Below are 17,510 nucleotides of genomic sequence, written 5' to 3'. Positions count from 1 at the left end.
CTAACTAATTTTAAAGTGCTAACGTAAGTCCAATAACGTGCTGCCATGTGACACGAAAAATGCAATATTGTAAACACAAAAATGCAATATATATTTGTAGAAGTGATAGATGAATTTTGGTAGATTGCATTTTAGCTATAGGCAGATTGCATTTTTTATTGTTGAGTTTTGCATTTTAGATATTGACTGTTTAATTTGCATTTTATATATAGACGGATTGCATTTATTTATAGCTTATTTTGCATCGTAGACAATTAATGTTAAAATGCAACACTTAACAATACAAAATGCAATTTGCCTATAACTAAAATGCAATATGCGGAAACGCATTCACAACTTCAGAAATGTATATTGCATTTTCGCATTTACAATATTGCATTTTTCTGGTATATCAATACAAAATGCAATAACAATACAAAATGCAATTTTTCTGATGGAATATCAGTGGATGGGATTGAAATATCTAGACTCATTTCTGGTATTTCTGGAGAGTTTGGAAAATGAGATGGAGTCAAGTGTGATAGAGGGAAAATATCCTCATGAAAGACTACATCTCTTGTGATGAACTCTTCCATATTCATCAAATTCAACAGTTTATACCCCTTGAAGTCTGAGGGATACCCGAGTAGGATGCACTTAGTTGCTCCAGGAGAGAATTTATCTCTGCTTTTTTGAAGAGTTGATGTCACGACCGCCCATACAAAGGGGTACCACAACCGCGGCGATCGTGACCGACATGCATGGATAACAGTTTAAAAGAAGACTTAATTAACTTAAGAAAGGAAAACAACCTAGTTTTAAGAAGTTTAAGGTTATAAAAATTTTTGAGAAGACTTAAGGAAAAATGCTTTTAAAAGAGCAACGGGAAAAATTAGACTTATGAGATAAAACAATTAATAACTAAGGTCAAACAAATATTTAACTTAATTCTCGGAGAACACCATTTTCAAAAGACAACGTAAATACTTGTTTGAAACCTAACACCACCATACATGTTCAAACACAAAATATAAAGAGAAGGTTAAAGTCTTGAGACATAGTTCAAATTATAGCAGCGGAAAAATAAGGTTTAAGGAGAGTCAAGGATAACGCCTATGTATGAAGACACAACGCATCCTAGGTACTTAAGCCAGCTCAACATCCACCGCAACATCCCGCTCAACCTGCACATAAGAAAAATAATATGTAGGGCTGAGTACTTGTTGTACTCAATGGGCTAATGCCGAAAACATTTTAATAGGTTATGTCATCCATACCAGTGATCTCGAGTTTTATATAGTAAGAAATATCACGAGAAACACAAAAATTCAAGTCTGGCCAGAAAATTTATCTCCCCACTTTTCACATCAATTCATCAATCACAATCACATTGCGACGAAAGTGTGGCCACACTATTCGCCCACGAGACCGGCCGACTAGCAAGGACGGCTCACGATCCCACCAGTGTACACAGCCTGATAGGGTTAGCGGCCATACTCAGACCAGAATTCGTTTCACAACACAGCCATATAGCCTAACGGAGTAAACTCAAACGAACTAGGCATCAGGCACACAATCTCATAACAAAAACAACATGGCATGACATAACAAGTTAAACCACCCTTATAACTTCACATAGTATTTTCGGAAAAATAAAGAGGTTTGAAAAGAAAGCCCACCTCGTTCGCCTAGCAATTCACAACCCAACTTATAGCAACTCTCGATCCTCGAGTTCACGAATACACAACACCCTTGTCAACGACAACACAAGTCAGCCTTCCACAACAACATTTTACTATGCATGTCCTATCGCTTCTCTCTCGTCGTTTTTCTCAAATTCCCCAACCCAACATACGTCACAAATGTGTAAAGACACACGTAACACATTCCAACTTATCCCAAGTGATTACACCATTTAAACACGTTCCTTGGACATACATGCATCATATAATACTTTTAAACTTGAAACTAGGCGTCATTTTAACAAGGCAGAAAACTGGCAGAACTGCGCGACCGTTTTGAAAAAAAATCCCTATAAATTCACCCGACCTCAAAAGAAGCTAAATTTTGGTCATAATACAGAGGACACATTCAAGTTCATCCATGAATATTTTCACACCGAAATCACGTCATTTAGTCAGTCATATCACATATTAAACTCCCTGGTCGGAACATACAATTTCTGACAGCACTGCGCAGTTCATTTGAAAAATTCACCATAAATTCATCCAATGCCCAAAAAGGCTGAAAATTTAACACAACTCAGAAGACACTTCAAAATTTCATATAGTTCAAGAATAACATCAATCGGAGGTCATTTGTTCAGTCGAACAGAAAACGAAACATTCCTGGCGAGAACACGAGTTTCTGGCAGATTTGCGCAGTCAACTTCAAACATTTATTAAAAATTCATTTTTCGATAAAAAAGGCCTGAAATTCACACGAGACACAGGAAACACCTTGAAGTTTACTCAGTAAAAATTTCATGTCAAAATTCGTTCGTTTGATGGGTCAATTACAGATCATAAGTTACTGGTCGTGCACCACAGATTTCAGGTTCATAGTTTGAAAATAGGGTTCTCATCTTCCATCAAACAAACACCAATTTTTCATGCTTGAAAACACATAATCATGCTTTAAAGTTTCTCATACACATATTTGCACATAAACTCACATCAATCACCAAATATTCCAATCCAACATCACATGATTTCAAACAAAAACACATAACCATCCAAGTTCTTACGAAAACACACTTTCCCCCCGTTAAATCTTGCGATCTATCAATCCTACACCCACTACATGCATGTAGGACTCAAGAACATGGTTCAAACGCAAAGGATGAGGAAAAGTGAGCAAATATACCTTCTTTGACAAAAATAAAACGGTAGGAGCAAAGAACGATGCGATCCGTCGGAGACTCTTGAAAATAATTTCAATGGTTGCAAGAATAAAGCTTGAATGGAAGATTTTTGGAGAGAAAGAGTGGGAGAGGGGGAGAAAACGTGTGAGGAGAGAATGAGGGAGAGGGAGGCGTGTGAAAATAGTGGCTAGGGTTAGGGTTTAGTCTATTTTATGTACTAAGCTTAATTCACACCCAATTAATAATTAAATTGTGGGAGGAATAAAATAAATAAAAATCCCACAATCATGGAGCAAAGTAGGCGTGTGGTTTTGAAGGTGAGGAAGTCAAAATTTGCTGATTTAATTACAAGGAAATATAGCAATATTTACTTGGAGAGAATATATTCATAATTTAGGAAATAAAGGTGAATATTCTATAAACAAGGGAACAAAATAAATTAAATCTCCAAGTAGTAAATATGGTGAGGGGGCCGAAAATTTAAGGGGGTGTGCACAAGGAATTTATTTAAATCCTCAATTAAATAGAATAGGATTTAAACTTGGTAATTTCTTTTACAGGAAAAAGGCTCCCATCAAATAGGTAACAAATAATTATATTCCCGCAAGGAAAAATAAGGCATAGGGGCGTGTGGCATAGATGGGGAATAAAGGAAATATTCACATCCCCAATTAATTAGACCTAGGTATTAGGATGGTATTTAATTGAATAAAAAGGGATTCCACAATTTAGGAAACAAATAAATTATCCTCCAAAAATTAGTGAAGGGACCGAAAATTATTAGGCTTAAATAGCCAAGGAAATATTCCAACTCTCTCTTTATTTTGGGTGAAGAAATAAAATGTGACAGGATTTAATTGGATTTAATTCAAAAGAAGGGGGGTCAATAAAGCACCAATTAAATCAACGGAAAATTAAATCATTCTCCTATTTTAAATAGGAGATTTTCGAAACTCCCAAGGGTAATAGAATAGAGTTCGAAATTCATGTAATACCATTTAGGAACCAATTGGTTTGGATTTAATTTGGATAGAAGTCCCGAAGCAATTAATTAAATCCAAGAAATGAAATACTATTTCAATAATTAGCAAGGGCCGAAAATTTCAAATGAATTGACTCGAAAAAAAAATAAATGCATGATCCTATTAATTATTTCCCCACATTGGAAAATATAAACTATTAAGCACTTCATTCCACATCACTCACGACAATTATTTCACGCAAATCACTTTAATCACATAGAAACAAAAGTTTCATAATCAACATTTCAAAAGCATAAATAAAAGAGTCACAAAAGTTTGGGATGTTACACTTGAGGTATAGCACAGGCACCCTACCACTCTTAAATGTGAGTAAGATGGTGCTTTCTGAAAAAGGACTTCAAAAGGAGTTGAATTGTTTGGTAAGACAGAGGAATGGATCCTATTTATGAGGTAAGAGGCACTAAGAATGCAATCCCCCCAAAATTGAATAGGCAAGAAAAACTGGAAAAGCAAGCTTCTAGAGACATTCAATAAGTGTTGGTGTTTCCTCTCTACCCTGGCATTTTGTTCAGGAGTTTCAACACATGAGTGTTGTATGATGGTGCCAAAGGAGGCATACAGAGAAGGGATGTTGAATTCAGGTGCATTATCACACCGAATGGCTTTGATTTTCTTCCCAAACTGGGTGAGAACTGTATTGAAGAACTGAGGCAGTATTACTCTATCATTATATTTGTTTTGCATCAAAAAGGTCCAAACAAATCTAGAGCAATCATCCACTAAGGTGAGGAAATATTTGAAACCTTGATTGGTGGAAGCATTGAAAGGTCCCCATGTATCACAATGCACAAGATCAAAGCTATTAGCAGCTATGCTATCTGATCTTACAAATGACAAGTGTTTCTGTTTTGCAAGGGGACAAATCTCACACAGAGAGGTAGTTTTATGTGTGAAATGAAGGATATCAGACATGGATTTCAATTTATTATAGGATAGATGCCCCAACCTTTTATGCCATACATCAATTCCAGTGACAATATTTGCACAAGGAATTATAGAAGAGGCTGAAAAAGAAGTAGAAGCAGTTGAATAAATTGAAGAAACAGGAGAAAGAACAGAACAACCTTGATTCTTTTCTTGCTCTGAAAACTCTAGAGTGTATAGGTTCCTTATTCGGCTACCCCTCCCAATCACAGTTGCCTGAGAAGCTCCCTGAATTTCAAAGGAATTATGAGTGAAGACAACAGTGCATTGAAGTGAGGAAGTTAGGGAACTAATAGAGATGAGATTGAAAGTAAAGCTGGGAACACAAAGGACAGATAGAAGAGTTATAGATGAGTTCAAGATAATGGAACCAATGTGTGTAACTAGAGCAGTTGCACCATTAGGAAGGTGCACAGAAGCATTTTTGATGGATGAATAAGTGTTAAACATGGACAAATCACAGCAAACATGGTGAGTGGCTCCTGTATCTAACAACCAATGAGGATTTGATGTAGTCACAGAAGCAACAAAGGGAATAAAGGAGATAGTACCTGCGAATGAGGCACAGTTTGTGGATGAAGTGTTATTTGGTGAGGCTGAAGGTGATGGAGAGGGAGTGGCAATAGCAGCAAGAGATGAATGAGCTGCTGACACTGCTCAGGAGATGGTCCAGCAATATTAGTGGAGATAGCAGCCTTATCATATTCATCAAAGCTATTCTCCACATAGTTGACATACTTGGAAAAATTGTTGTCCTTAGCATTGTACTTTCCTTTTACCTTGCCAAAACTTGGTGGAAATCCATGTAATACAAAACATTTATCTACTGTATGATTAGTTTTACCACAATGAGAGCATATCGTGCTTCTATTATAGGACTGAGTAGCATTTGCAGAGTATAATTGTTCACTCATTGAAGGAGTGACAATTGATGTGGAGGATGCATTGCCATCAATTGTGCGTTGCCTTTCCTCCTGCGAAACAAGAGAGAAAACCTTGGATAAAGAAGGCATAGGAATCATAAACAGGATGCTTGATCGGATCTGTGAAAAACTTGAGTTGAGGCCGATTAAAAACCGCATGTTACACTCTTCTTCTTGATATGTATGCCATTTGGATGCACTATTGCATCAACATGTGCCACAAACACACCAATCAATAGGTTGAGAGTGCCTATATTCATCCCAGAGTATCCTCAAATTGGTGAAATATGTGTTAATATCATCACTCCCCTGCGTGAGCGACATGATTTTCTGTCGTAATTGATAAGCTCTGGCTGTATCCAGTTGAGAGAAACAATCACATAGATCAGACCAGATCATCACATAGATCAGACCAGATCTCATGTGCATTGTTGATATACATGATGCTCGAGCAGATCTGAGCCATGATACAACCATACTATTGCATCGAAGCCACGCATAATAGATCATCTTTAGTCGACCGAAGAAGAGTGCCATTGATGAAAGCAAGCTTATTCTTCGCCAAAAGTGCCGTGGTGACAGATCTGCTCCAATTGATGTAATTGGAGCCAGTTAGAACGTGAGGAACCAGCTGAAAACTCGGGTTATCGCTTGGATGGGGGTAATGCGGACTCGAGCTGTCTTCCATTGGAGGAATTGGAGCCGCATTAACACCACGAGGATTCCGAGAAGAAGAAGAAGAAGAAGAAGATAAGCGGAAGCAATTTTCTTGAATAAACTCTGGTACCATGTGAGATTTATGAAACTGGATTCATGCGATCCATTTTGATAACAAGGATTGAGAGGAAAGATAACTTTTATTCATAAAATTTCAATGGAGATACAAATAAGCTCAAGCTAATTATTTATACTAAAACAAGATATTTTTGGTGGAGTAACTAACTTCTAACAAACTCCCTAACCGTTCCCATGCTGACTAGATGCTGAGTCAGCATCCGCATGACTCACAACAGCCAAACTCCACGTCCATTTTATCTCATGCATGAGCATGCTTCATTCACTTCTTCATTTCTCTCTTCATGCATGAAATATTCCTTCATGTATCTTCGTTCTTTAACTTTCACACGAAGTGTTTTTAATATTTAATTTTGAACGAAATAATAATTTCTAAAGCTTTTATAAAGATTTGTGATAAGGCTCATTTCATGCATCGGTTTTGGGGGTAAAACATATACTACTTGATCGGTTTATCGCGCAAACAAGTGTTAAAATGTACAGAAATGCTACTTGTCCAAGGCATTTCTGTACATCGCTTTCTGTCGGCGTAACTTAAGTTTCTGTCGGCGTAACTTAAGTTTCCCGCTGAGATTCTTCTCAGTTTACCGCTTTCTTTATTTTCGAAGTGTTAGCTTAGTTTATTTTCACGCTGTAATCGTATCTTAGTTTAATCAAAGTTATTCTCTCTTTTAAATCGCGCATTTACTTTTCTGTTATTACCTGCAATTTACTTGACTCAGTGTTTAAATTTTCGTTGATCGAGGTAGCTAGTTTGAATTCTGCCTAGATAAAAGCCGTAGTTAAAACTCCCAAGTTAAAGCGTGGCAGCAGCCAACCCCCTTTTCACTACTCACACACTCGACACACCAACTTCTCTGTGGGATCGACCCCGAACTTGCCGCTTTACTGTTAAAGTAGTGCGAAATCGGGAGTTATAAGTATTATCTTTGGCGCGTTTCGGTTCGAGGATTGATTCGATTAAGTGGCAATGACAATTTGCTAACTGGTCCAACCGATTCAGTTATCCTCCATATTACTTGATCCAATCTTAATCCGCGCGTTTCCGGGCCCGCCAAAATGGCGCCGTTGCCGGGGAAGCATGGTGTTACTTTATGTTTGTGTGTAGTGAGTAGGAGTAAATAGTTTATTTCTTTCTTTTCTTATTTGTTTTTCCTACTGTTGATGAGAAGGTACCACCAAGGCGATTACTGGAATCATCCTTTGATATATAGAAGAACTAACAATCGTTGGAGAGTCCAGGAAGCCGGCGTAGTTACCACTCGTTACAGAGCAGCTTTAGAGGCAGCAGCAGGAGCTGAGCAAAACCCACTACCACCACCACCAAAGCAAACAGAAGCAGAGATGGCCGTTGTCATCGACGACTCGGGAATCGGCTCTTTGCATGCTCATGATGAGAAGGAGCCCACAAGGGAGGCGACGCCTCCTCTCCACTACTGACTCGCCGAGAGAGAGAGCACTCACCGGAGGACGTTCGACGGAGGGAGCGGGCGTGAGCGGCAGAGTGCCGTGAGAGAGAAAGGAGACGCCGCTGCTCCTCCATCTCTAATTTTGGGGATCTGCAATTGGGAATTAAGTGGAGTTTGGAAAGAGATGGAGTCACGATGGGGGTGGGACTGCCCATTTCTAAGTGTTGGGCCATTAAAATTATTGGATTGGGCCTCATAAATTAAGATAGTGGTTGGGTACCTTATTTAATTAACTGGGCCGCTCTATTTAACTAGCTGGGCCCTGACGACTATTTGGAGTGTTAAGTGCTAAGTAATCAAATACTGTTTGGGCCACCTTGGAGTAACTAGTTGGGCCGAGATTGTTGAGGAGCAAGGAAATAAATTACGTTGGGAAGGAATTAAAACAAGATTCAAGATTAGAGCTTAATGAATTAATTCCCGAATAAATTACTAAATTCCCAAAGATGAAAAGTGATGAAGCGGGAGATGCGAAGGCCGACCGGCGTCGCCCCGCGACGCCATGGGCGGCCTTAAGAAAAATTCGAAGAAGAAGGAATTTAAGGAGGGATTTTAAGAATCCATATTAAGAGATAATAGAATTTCTCCAAGATAAGTAAAGCGAATAATTTAAGTGCCGTCGTACAGAAAAGCCGAGTTAGGATTTAAGAAGAATCCTTTAAGCCGAGACTAAGAGATAGGATGCATGCATTCTTTTCTCAGAAAAATAGTTCGATTGTTAATTAGCATTTTACGCTATTTATTTCTGAAGGAATTTGTTCAAGGGGCAAGAGAGGCCGAACGAGGAATTGTTAATTGGAGATAAGCATAACAGGTGGGCTTTCTTTTAATATCCAGCACTATAGTGTGGATATAAAGCAAATGTTTTGAAGTTATGAAATACCTTTTTCTCAAAAATGGATATGTGATCATTTCTTTTAAAGTGGTTGTCATGCCATAAAGTGTTTGTTTTCGAGACCTGCCTGTTGAAGATATTTGTCTGTTGGAGAGGTTGGCCGGATTGTGGTGCACAAGAGTCGTGAGCCATCCTAGAGAGGTTGGCTGGCGAGGGTACCATTGAAGGTGGCCACCTTCACGGTACACTAGATTCTCAGACATGGCAGGATACACCAAGAACTTAGACTGCAGTCAGACTTTTAAGATCACAAAAGAATTTAGTATGCTCGGGCCTTTTTAAGAAAAAACCCCGTGTGATACTGTTGATGGATGACAACTTATATTTGTATGTTTTGTTTTCGGCGCGTGTCCACTGAGTACTCCTGTACTCAGCCCTGCATGTATTTATAAATGTGCAGGTTGAACATCAAGATGGAGAAGATTTGATCGGAGTCGATGCTACTAAATAATCGTGTGGATTCCTAGGTGATTCATGTCTTCATACACGAAGTCGTTCAGTAGGGACATATTCCGCTGTGTTTTGTCAATTGAGAATAGTAATGTCTCATCATCGAACTCTGATTCAGTTGACTTGTTGAATGACTCTATTTCTTGAGAGTTTGTAAGTGAATACTTGACACTTATTTTGGTGATATCAATCATTTGGCCTTCGGCAAGTTCTTCAGATTCTACCCCTTTTCTATCCCCGCTTCTTTAATCCCCCATTAGTCGCTAGTTACTCATTCTTGTTATCCTTAACGAGAATTGGGTCGTGACAGAGTGGTATCAGAGCCCTAGTTTCTTTCCGGCTCTGCTACCCACACATTTCTTCAGTTAAGATCTAGACTTGTTCGCTAGATCCTCCCAAGTAATCGACTCGATCAATACTCCTGGACGTTCAACCGAGGTGAAAGTTAAAGAAGCGAGATTTTGAGGTCGCTAGAACCAAGTGCGACGGGAATGCCCACCTGATAAAGAAAATAAAGAAGAATCGAAAGGAAATGAGAACTTTCCTAGAGAATGTAGTTCAAACTGGAACTACAAGGGATGAACTATAAATCCTATGATTGCTCCCCCGTGCAATCAATTTTTGAGATAGATAATACATCACGAAGCTAAACATGAAAGCGTGAACCCAAGAGAAACGATTTTTTTCGCAAGAAAGCCAACGCCCAATGCATAAGGGCACGAGAGGGGCAACGTTGAAAGGATAGACGAGGAACAGTGCTATAAGGGAATAGCACAAGATGCATCCTCACTGTGGTCAAGTCACTCATGTAGATCCAGGGGTTGATGTTTTCACCACGTTTCGCGAAGACCTTGTAGAATGATAGTTTGAGATGAGAACTTAGTCGGATGACATTAGATCACACAGTATAGTGGCTCTAGAGGATGATTCCTTAGACTCGCATGCATCGTCTTTATGTTCTTTACGTTTTCTTCACGACTGCACTCTCTAACTCGGGATCCACCCACGTGCAGATGGAGGGACAGGACCCAGCCAGACCTACGCTTGATGCTTACGAGAGCCTAGCAGAGTACTTGCTTCGTGCATACCGATCTTACCGCCCGTATGATGGAGAGGGCATACTGCCGATTCTGTACCGCTTTTACGTGCTGTGGAAGAAGACCCACCAGTAGGGTACCACCGAGCTCGATGGCATCCGCCAGCTGATCTCTGTGCTTCCCGACGAGTGGAGGGTCTGGGCCACTTGGATGTCGAGTAGCTACATCTATAGGAGGGTCGATACACAGGAGAAGATTGGGGACTTCCGTGGCTTTATATCATTCATCTTCTTACAGTATGTTCATTTCCTGGACGTTCCGCCTGTTGCGGAGGGCGACTTTCCACCACCCCCACTCCAGTGGAGCATGTCGACCCCTCCCGAGGGCAGCACCTTGGCCCGCCATGACCATGAGGCGGGACCATCCCGGCATCTAGGGACGCCAAAGCCAGAGAGAGCTAGGCACGATCCAGAGGGGCGAGGCAAGGCCCCGATGGTAGTTGCCGACGAGGATGAGAGTCCGGGAGAGGTCCGGATGACTCACACCATGGTAGCTCAGGAGAGGGCCCCGGAGATGGTGAGACAGGCAGTCGAGGCACCCGAGCCACCACCAGCTCACCACTAGGTGGAGGACCTCCGCACCAGGTTCCGTCAGCAGTCGGAGGAGAGGATGGCTTGGCTGCAGGCCATCCGCGCTGAGATGGAGCTAGAGGCGGTTCTCTTCCCGATAGTCGCAGCCCCACCCCCAGCGCCCGAGGACATGCCAGGGGCAGCACCTAAGGATCCTATCCTGGTGATGGATAGTGATGATGACTTCGAGGGGAGTTCGGGAGTGAGCTCTCTAGGATCGAACGAGGAGCAGTAGGTGGCTTGTACCATCAGAAACATCTCAGTATGATGGCGTTCGGATGTAGTGCTTTCTTTTGAGATGTAGTAGATTTCTTTTGGATTAGCACGTAAGACCCGAGCTGTTAGACGGGCAGTGGCTAAGTACTTTTGGTGATGTTCCGCAGTACCGGGACTTCATGATGCGTACTTGGATGTGCGTTCTTTTTGTAAAAGACCTTTCGAGGCGAACTCTTATGATGTACTGGATTTGCGATTATATATGAAATCTCGTTATCTTTAAAAGCGGTGTCATTTATATCTTGAAGATCCACATTTTCTGTTTAGCTATCGTGTGTGTTGTATACTTATTAAAAAGTTACATAAACCATCAGGATGCCACCACGAAGGGCTGGCAGGCCACGAGGCCGAGGACGTGGAAGGGGCAGAGGACAAGCCCGAAACGACCTTCCAATCTTTGAAGGGGAAGTGCAAGAGGAGTGGAATGAGGTAACACCACCTCCATCGCCAGTTCCACCACCGTGACCACCCCCGCCACCCCCCCAACCACAGGACCGTCGGGTCGAGGAAATGTTTCTGAGACAGAACCCACCAACGTTTAACGGGTTAGGAGACCCAACGGTGGCAGAAACATGGATCCGCGCACTGGAATGCATATTCAACTTTTTACACTGCACAGACCAGGAACGGTTGTCTTGTGTGACTTTTCAATTGACTGGACCCGCAGACTTTTGGTGGGAGGCGAGGAAAAAGACTATGGCTCCGATGCAACTGGGAGAAATGATTTGGGAGGAATTTAAGACTGAGATCTATGAGAAGTATAATCCCAAGAGCTAAAGGAAGAAAGAGGAGGCTGAATTCTATCATCTGAAGCAAGGACGAATGTCGGTGATGGACTACGACCAGATGTTCTGTGAGATGGCTCGGTACGCCCCAGATCAGGTAGATACCGACGCCAAGATGGCTGAAAAGTTCTGTACTGGGATGAGGCACGAGATACGCATGACGCTGGCTAGCCACGGAGGACTGTCCTACACTGAGGCTCTGGGACGAGCACTGGACATCGAGGCAGCCATGCCGGGAGAAAAGACTACACCAGCTGTGAACCCTACTCCATCCCCGACTCAGTCCCAAGCACCCAGGGACAAGAGGAGATGGGAAGGACCACTGGCCCAGCCTGATCCTAAGAAGGGAGGGTATGGACCAAGCAGGCCACAATATGGTGGATACCAGACTACCCCTGGATCTTTCAAGGGGAACATGTCAAAAACCAGTCCGTGTCCTAGATGCAACAGGCTGCATGGCGGCATCTGCAGGGCAGGGGCTGATACCTGCTTCAACTGCGGAAGAGCTGGACATTTTGCTAAGAACTGCCCAAGCAAGAACCCAGGGACGGGAGCAAAACCTCACCCGTCAGCTCAGCGCCAACAACTGCGCGCAATGAATATCCAACCTGGAACAATGTCACAGCGGTCGCCTAGAAATCAGCAGCAGAGGCCGAAACTCCTAACACAGGCTCAAGCTTATGCGATGAGGCAGAAGCAGCCAGATGTGAACCAGGGAAATTTGGCAGGCATGGGTAAGCTTTTCGACACACCCGTTAAGCTTCTGTTTGATACTGGTGCTTCGCATTCTTTTATATCTGCTCATTGCGTGACTACTCTGAAACTCGATACGAAAGAATCTGAACATAGGATGGAAGTAGTTTCCCCAGTAGGAGGACAGATAGAAATAGCTTGTACTTGCTCGAACTTAGAAATCACTCTGGGCGAACTTAAAGTTGTAGCAAACAACCTCAGTGTTATGATTATGTGGGACGTAGACATAATCTTAACACCGTTGGTGCATTCGTTAGTCCAAACGGCACCACTGTAAACTCATAGTGACCGTATCTAGTTCGGAAGGCCGTCTTGGGCACATCCTCTGGCTTAATCTTCAATTGGTGATAACCTGACTTCAGGTCCATTTTGGAGAACACACTGGCTCCCTTGAGTTGGTCAAACAGATCGTCGATCCTGGGTAATGGGTACTTGTTCTTAAGAGTCAACTTGTTAAGCTCGCGGTAGTCCACACACATTCTCATGGTTCCGTCTTTCTTCTTGACGAACAGTACAGGTGCTCCCCACGGCGAGACGCTGGGTCTGATGAATCCCAGGTCCAGGAGTTCTTGCAACTGTACCTTCAGTTCGTCCAGTTCCTTTGGAGCCATTCGATATGGTGCCTTTGATACCGGTGCAGATCCTGGTTCTAGATCTATCGTGAACTCTACTTGTCGATCTGGCGGTAGACCAGGTAGAGCGTCGGGGAATACATCTGGAAAATCACGAGCGATCTCGACTTCCTCCAATTTTCTCTCTTCTTTCTCTTCTTTGTTCAGGTACACAAGGTATGCCGGACATACAGGCTCAAGCTTATGCGATGAGGCAGAAGCAGCCAGATGTGAACCAGGGAAATTTGGCAGGCATGGGTAAGCTTTTCGACACACCCGTTAAGCTTCTGTTTGATACTGGTGCTTCGCATTCTTTTATATCTGCTCATTGCGTGACTACTCTGAAACTCGATACGAAAGAATCTGAACATAGGATGGAAGTAGTTTCCCCAGTAGGAGGACAGATAGAAATAGCTTGTACTTGCTCGAACTTAGAAATCACTCTGGGCGAACTTAAAGTTGTAGCAAACAACCTCAGTGTTATGATTATGTGGGACGTAGACATAATCTTAGGGATGGATGGACTGGCTGGCTGAAAACCATGCCACCATCTTATGCAAGGAGAGACAAATTTCCTTTAGAAACCCCGAAGGTGAAGCTACTCGCTTTCACGGAATCTCCATGGGAACCCGAAAGTCTGTAATCTCAATGCTGCAAGCCAGCAAGTTGATAAGGAAGGGATGTCCGGCATACCTTGTGTACCTGAACAAAGAAGAGAAAGAAGAGAGAAAATTGGAGGAAGTCGAGATCGCTCGTGATTTTCCAGATGTATTCCCCGACGCTCTACCTGGTCTACCGCCAGATCGACAAGTAGAGTTCACGATAGATCTAGAACCAGGATCTGCACCGGTATCAAAGGCACCATATCGAATGGCTCCAAAGGAACTGGACGAACTGAAGGTACAGTTGCAAGAACTCCTGGACCTGGGATTCATCAGACCCAGCGTCTCGCCGTGGGGAGCACCTGTACTGTTCGTCAAGAAGAAAGACGGAACCATGAGAATGTGTGTGGACTACCGCGAGCTTAACAAGTTGACTCTTAAGAACAAGTACCCATTACCCAGGATCGACGATCTGTTTGACCAACTCAAGGGAGCCAGTGTGTTCTCCAAAATGGACCTGAAGTCAGGTTATCACCAATTGAAGATTAAGCCAGAGGATGTGCCCAAGACGGCCTTCCGAACTAGATACGGTCACTATGAGTTTACAGTGGTGCCGTTTGGACTAACGAATGCACCAACGGTGTTCATGGATTTGATGAACCGCGTTTTCTATCCGTATCTCGATAAGTTTGTCTTAGTCTTCATTGACGACGTGCTGATATACTCCAAGAATAGAAAGGAACACGAGGAACACCTACGGCTTGCCCTGGAGACGCTACGGGCAGAGAAGTTGTACGCCAAATTCAGCAAGTGCGAATTCTGGCTCAAGGAGGTGAATTTTCTCGGGCATATTGTGACAGCAGAAGGAATCCGAGTAGATCCTGCCAAGGTAGAGGCAGTAAGGAACTGGAAGGCGCCGACGACTCCCAACGAGATCCGAAGTTTCCTCGGACTAGCTGGCTACTACAGAAGGTTTATTAAGGGATTTTCAAAGATTGCAAGACCAATGGCTCAGCAACTCAAGAAGGGAACCAAAGTCTCATGGTCTCCCGAGTGTAAGGCAAGCTTTCAGCTACTAAAGGAGAAATTGACCAGTGCACCCGTATTAGCAGTCCCAGAATCAGGGAAGGACTACGTCGTCTATACGGATGCTTCCAAGAGCGGACTTGGATGTGTGTTGATGCAGAATGGGAAGGTGAATGCTTATGCGTCACGACAGCTCTGACCACACGAGCTCAACTACCCAACACACGACCTAGAACTAGCGGCATTGGTTCACGCGTTGAAAATTTGGAGACACCACCTATATGGAGTTAGGTGCGAGATTTTCATGGACCACAAGAGCCTCAAGTACTTCTTCGAGCAGAGGGACTTGAACATGAGACAGAGAAGATGGCTCGAGCTAGTGAAAGATTACGACTGTGGCATAAACTACCACCCAGGGAAGGCCAACGTTGTGGCAGACGCGTTGAGCCGTAAGAGTCAGCACCAACTAGCAGTCCTGTTCACCCAGGAGGAAGAACTGCTTAGAGAATTCGACAGAATGAGTTTGGAGATGGTGCAAGCACCTGAGACGGTGGAAAGTATAATTTCGACTCTAGTAGTTGTTCCCGATTTAAGGGCTAGGATCGTGGAAGCCCAGAGGCGGGACGAAACTCTAGAGAAGTTGCGTCTGAAATTGAGGACGGGTAAACAAGAGAACTACCAAGAGGAGGCAGACAATACGCTCACATTTGAAGGGAGGTTGTGCGTACCCAACCAAGAGGAGCTCAGAAATGAGATAATGAGTGAAGCGCACGATACCCCATACACCGCCCACCCAGGGAGTACAAAGATGTATCAGGACTTAAAGAAGACGTTCTGGTGGGACGGAATGAAGAGGGATATAGCATCCTACGTCGAGAGGTGTCTTGCCTGTCAACAAGTGAAGGCACTACACCAACGGCCGTACAGAAAGTTGCAGCCGTTAGAGATTCCCGAGTGGAAATGGGAACATATAGCCATGGATTTTGTCACGGGATTACCAAGATCTCAGAGAGGAAATACTGCGATTTGGGTGATAGTTGATCGTCTCACCAAGAGAGCTCATTTTATACCGATCCCTATCACGTACGGATCAGAGAAACTAGCCCAGTTGTACGTGAAGGAAATCATTCGCCTGCATGGCATACCAGCGACGATCACGTCGGATAGAGATGCCAAATTCATTTCCAGATTTTGGAAGAGCCTACAGAAAGAGCTTGGGACGCGACTAAATTTTAGCACGGCATTTCACCCACAAACCGACGGACAGTCGGAGAGAACCATTCAGACGCTCGAGGACATGCTGAGAGCAGTAGTGCTCGATAGAGGGAGCAATTGGGAGCAAGTGCTGCCATTGATAGAATTTGCTTATAACAACAGCTACCAGGCCACGATTGATATGGCTCCGTACGAGGCGTTGTACGGGAAGAAGTGTAGATCACCCCTCTATTGGGACGAGGTCGGTGAGAGAAAGATTTTGGGCCCGGATGTAATTGAGGAAATGATAGAAATTGTCAGAAAGATCCGAGAGAGGATCAAGGAGGCTCAGGACAGACAGAAGTCCTATGCGGATGTCCGACGGACTGATTTGCAGTTTGAGGTGGGAGATAAAGTTTTCTTGAAAGTGTCACCCTCAAAGGGAATAGCCAGATTTGGAGTCAAGGAAAAACTCCGACCCCGATACATAGGACCGTACGAAATCCTAGAAGCAGTTGGACCAGTTGCTTATCGATTGGCGTTATCGCCGAGTTTTGGAAACATTCACAACGTATTCCATGTATCACAGCTAAGGAAATATGTGTTTGATCCGAAGCACGTGATTCATCAGGAAGAGATTATAATAAAACTGGATCTGAGCTATGAGGAAAAGCCAAAGGCAATTCTGGACAGGAAGATGCAACAATTAAGAAATAAATCCATTCCTTCAGTGAAAGTACTTTGGGAACACCACGGGCAGGAAGAGGCCACGTGGGAGTTAGAAGACAAGATGAGGGAGCGATATCCCGAGTTGTTCGAGTGAAGCCATACAAATTTCGGGATGAAATTTCGTTTAAGGAGGGTGGAATGTGACGCCCCGGAATTTCTTTCCCCTTTTGTTATGGATAAGCCGAATTTAGTAAACTAATTAATTTTCGTTAGAGGGCGTAAAATGCTTCCATGTAATTCCCGACGTTGGATCAAAAAAAGTATTTCGTTGGAAGAATTAAAGTTCAAGGAAATTAATTCAATGAGAAAAGTAAGAAAGTATGCTTTTTTTTAAGAGTACATTTTGGAGATACAATTACAAGGAGGATGGAAATACAAATTGTACTTGTTTCGATTCCCACACAATGTAACAACTAATCCTACTCTAGCTATGAGAAGAACTAAGATCAAGCTAGTGGCCAAATTAGGACTTGGTCAAGAACTATGCCAAGCCTAATGCCTAAGCAATTGCTAGATCTAGCAGTGAA

At 42.9% G+C, this 17,510-nt stretch overlaps 1 protein-coding gene and 1 long non-coding RNA gene across 2 annotated transcripts; both read right to left on the bottom strand.

The window, feature by feature from the left end:
* Nucleotides 1-1,373: 1,373 nt before the first annotated feature.
* On the bottom strand, nt 1,374-3,008 carry LOC121744306. The gene is made up of 3 exons (XR_006038545.1): nt 2,845-3,008; nt 1,659-1,730; nt 1,374-1,513 (listed from the first exon to the last, which is right to left on the bottom strand). It is a non-coding gene; the product is annotated as an uncharacterized LOC121744306 (long non-coding RNA).
* Nucleotides 3,009-4,264: 1,256 nt separating this feature from the next.
* Nucleotides 4,265-5,891, bottom strand: LOC121745905. Its single transcript, XM_042139847.1, has 5 exons — nt 5,361-5,891; nt 4,846-5,037; nt 4,629-4,728; nt 4,381-4,517; nt 4,265-4,285 (listed from the first exon to the last, which is right to left on the bottom strand). Exons 1-5 carry the CDS (start codon nt 5,889-5,891, stop codon nt 4,265-4,267), a joined length of 981 nt encoding a protein of 326 aa, XP_041995781.1.
* Between the last annotated feature and the right edge of the window lie 11,619 nt (nt 5,892-17,510).

The sequence above is a fragment of the Salvia splendens genome, chromosome 8, assembly GCF_004379255.2.
Source record: "Salvia splendens isolate huo1 chromosome 8, SspV2, whole genome shotgun sequence".
Classification (NCBI taxonomy): domain Eukaryota; kingdom Viridiplantae; phylum Streptophyta; class Magnoliopsida; order Lamiales; family Lamiaceae; genus Salvia; species Salvia splendens.
The sequence above is the reverse complement of the archived record's forward strand: the minus strand, read 5'-3'. Positions and strand labels throughout refer to the sequence as shown.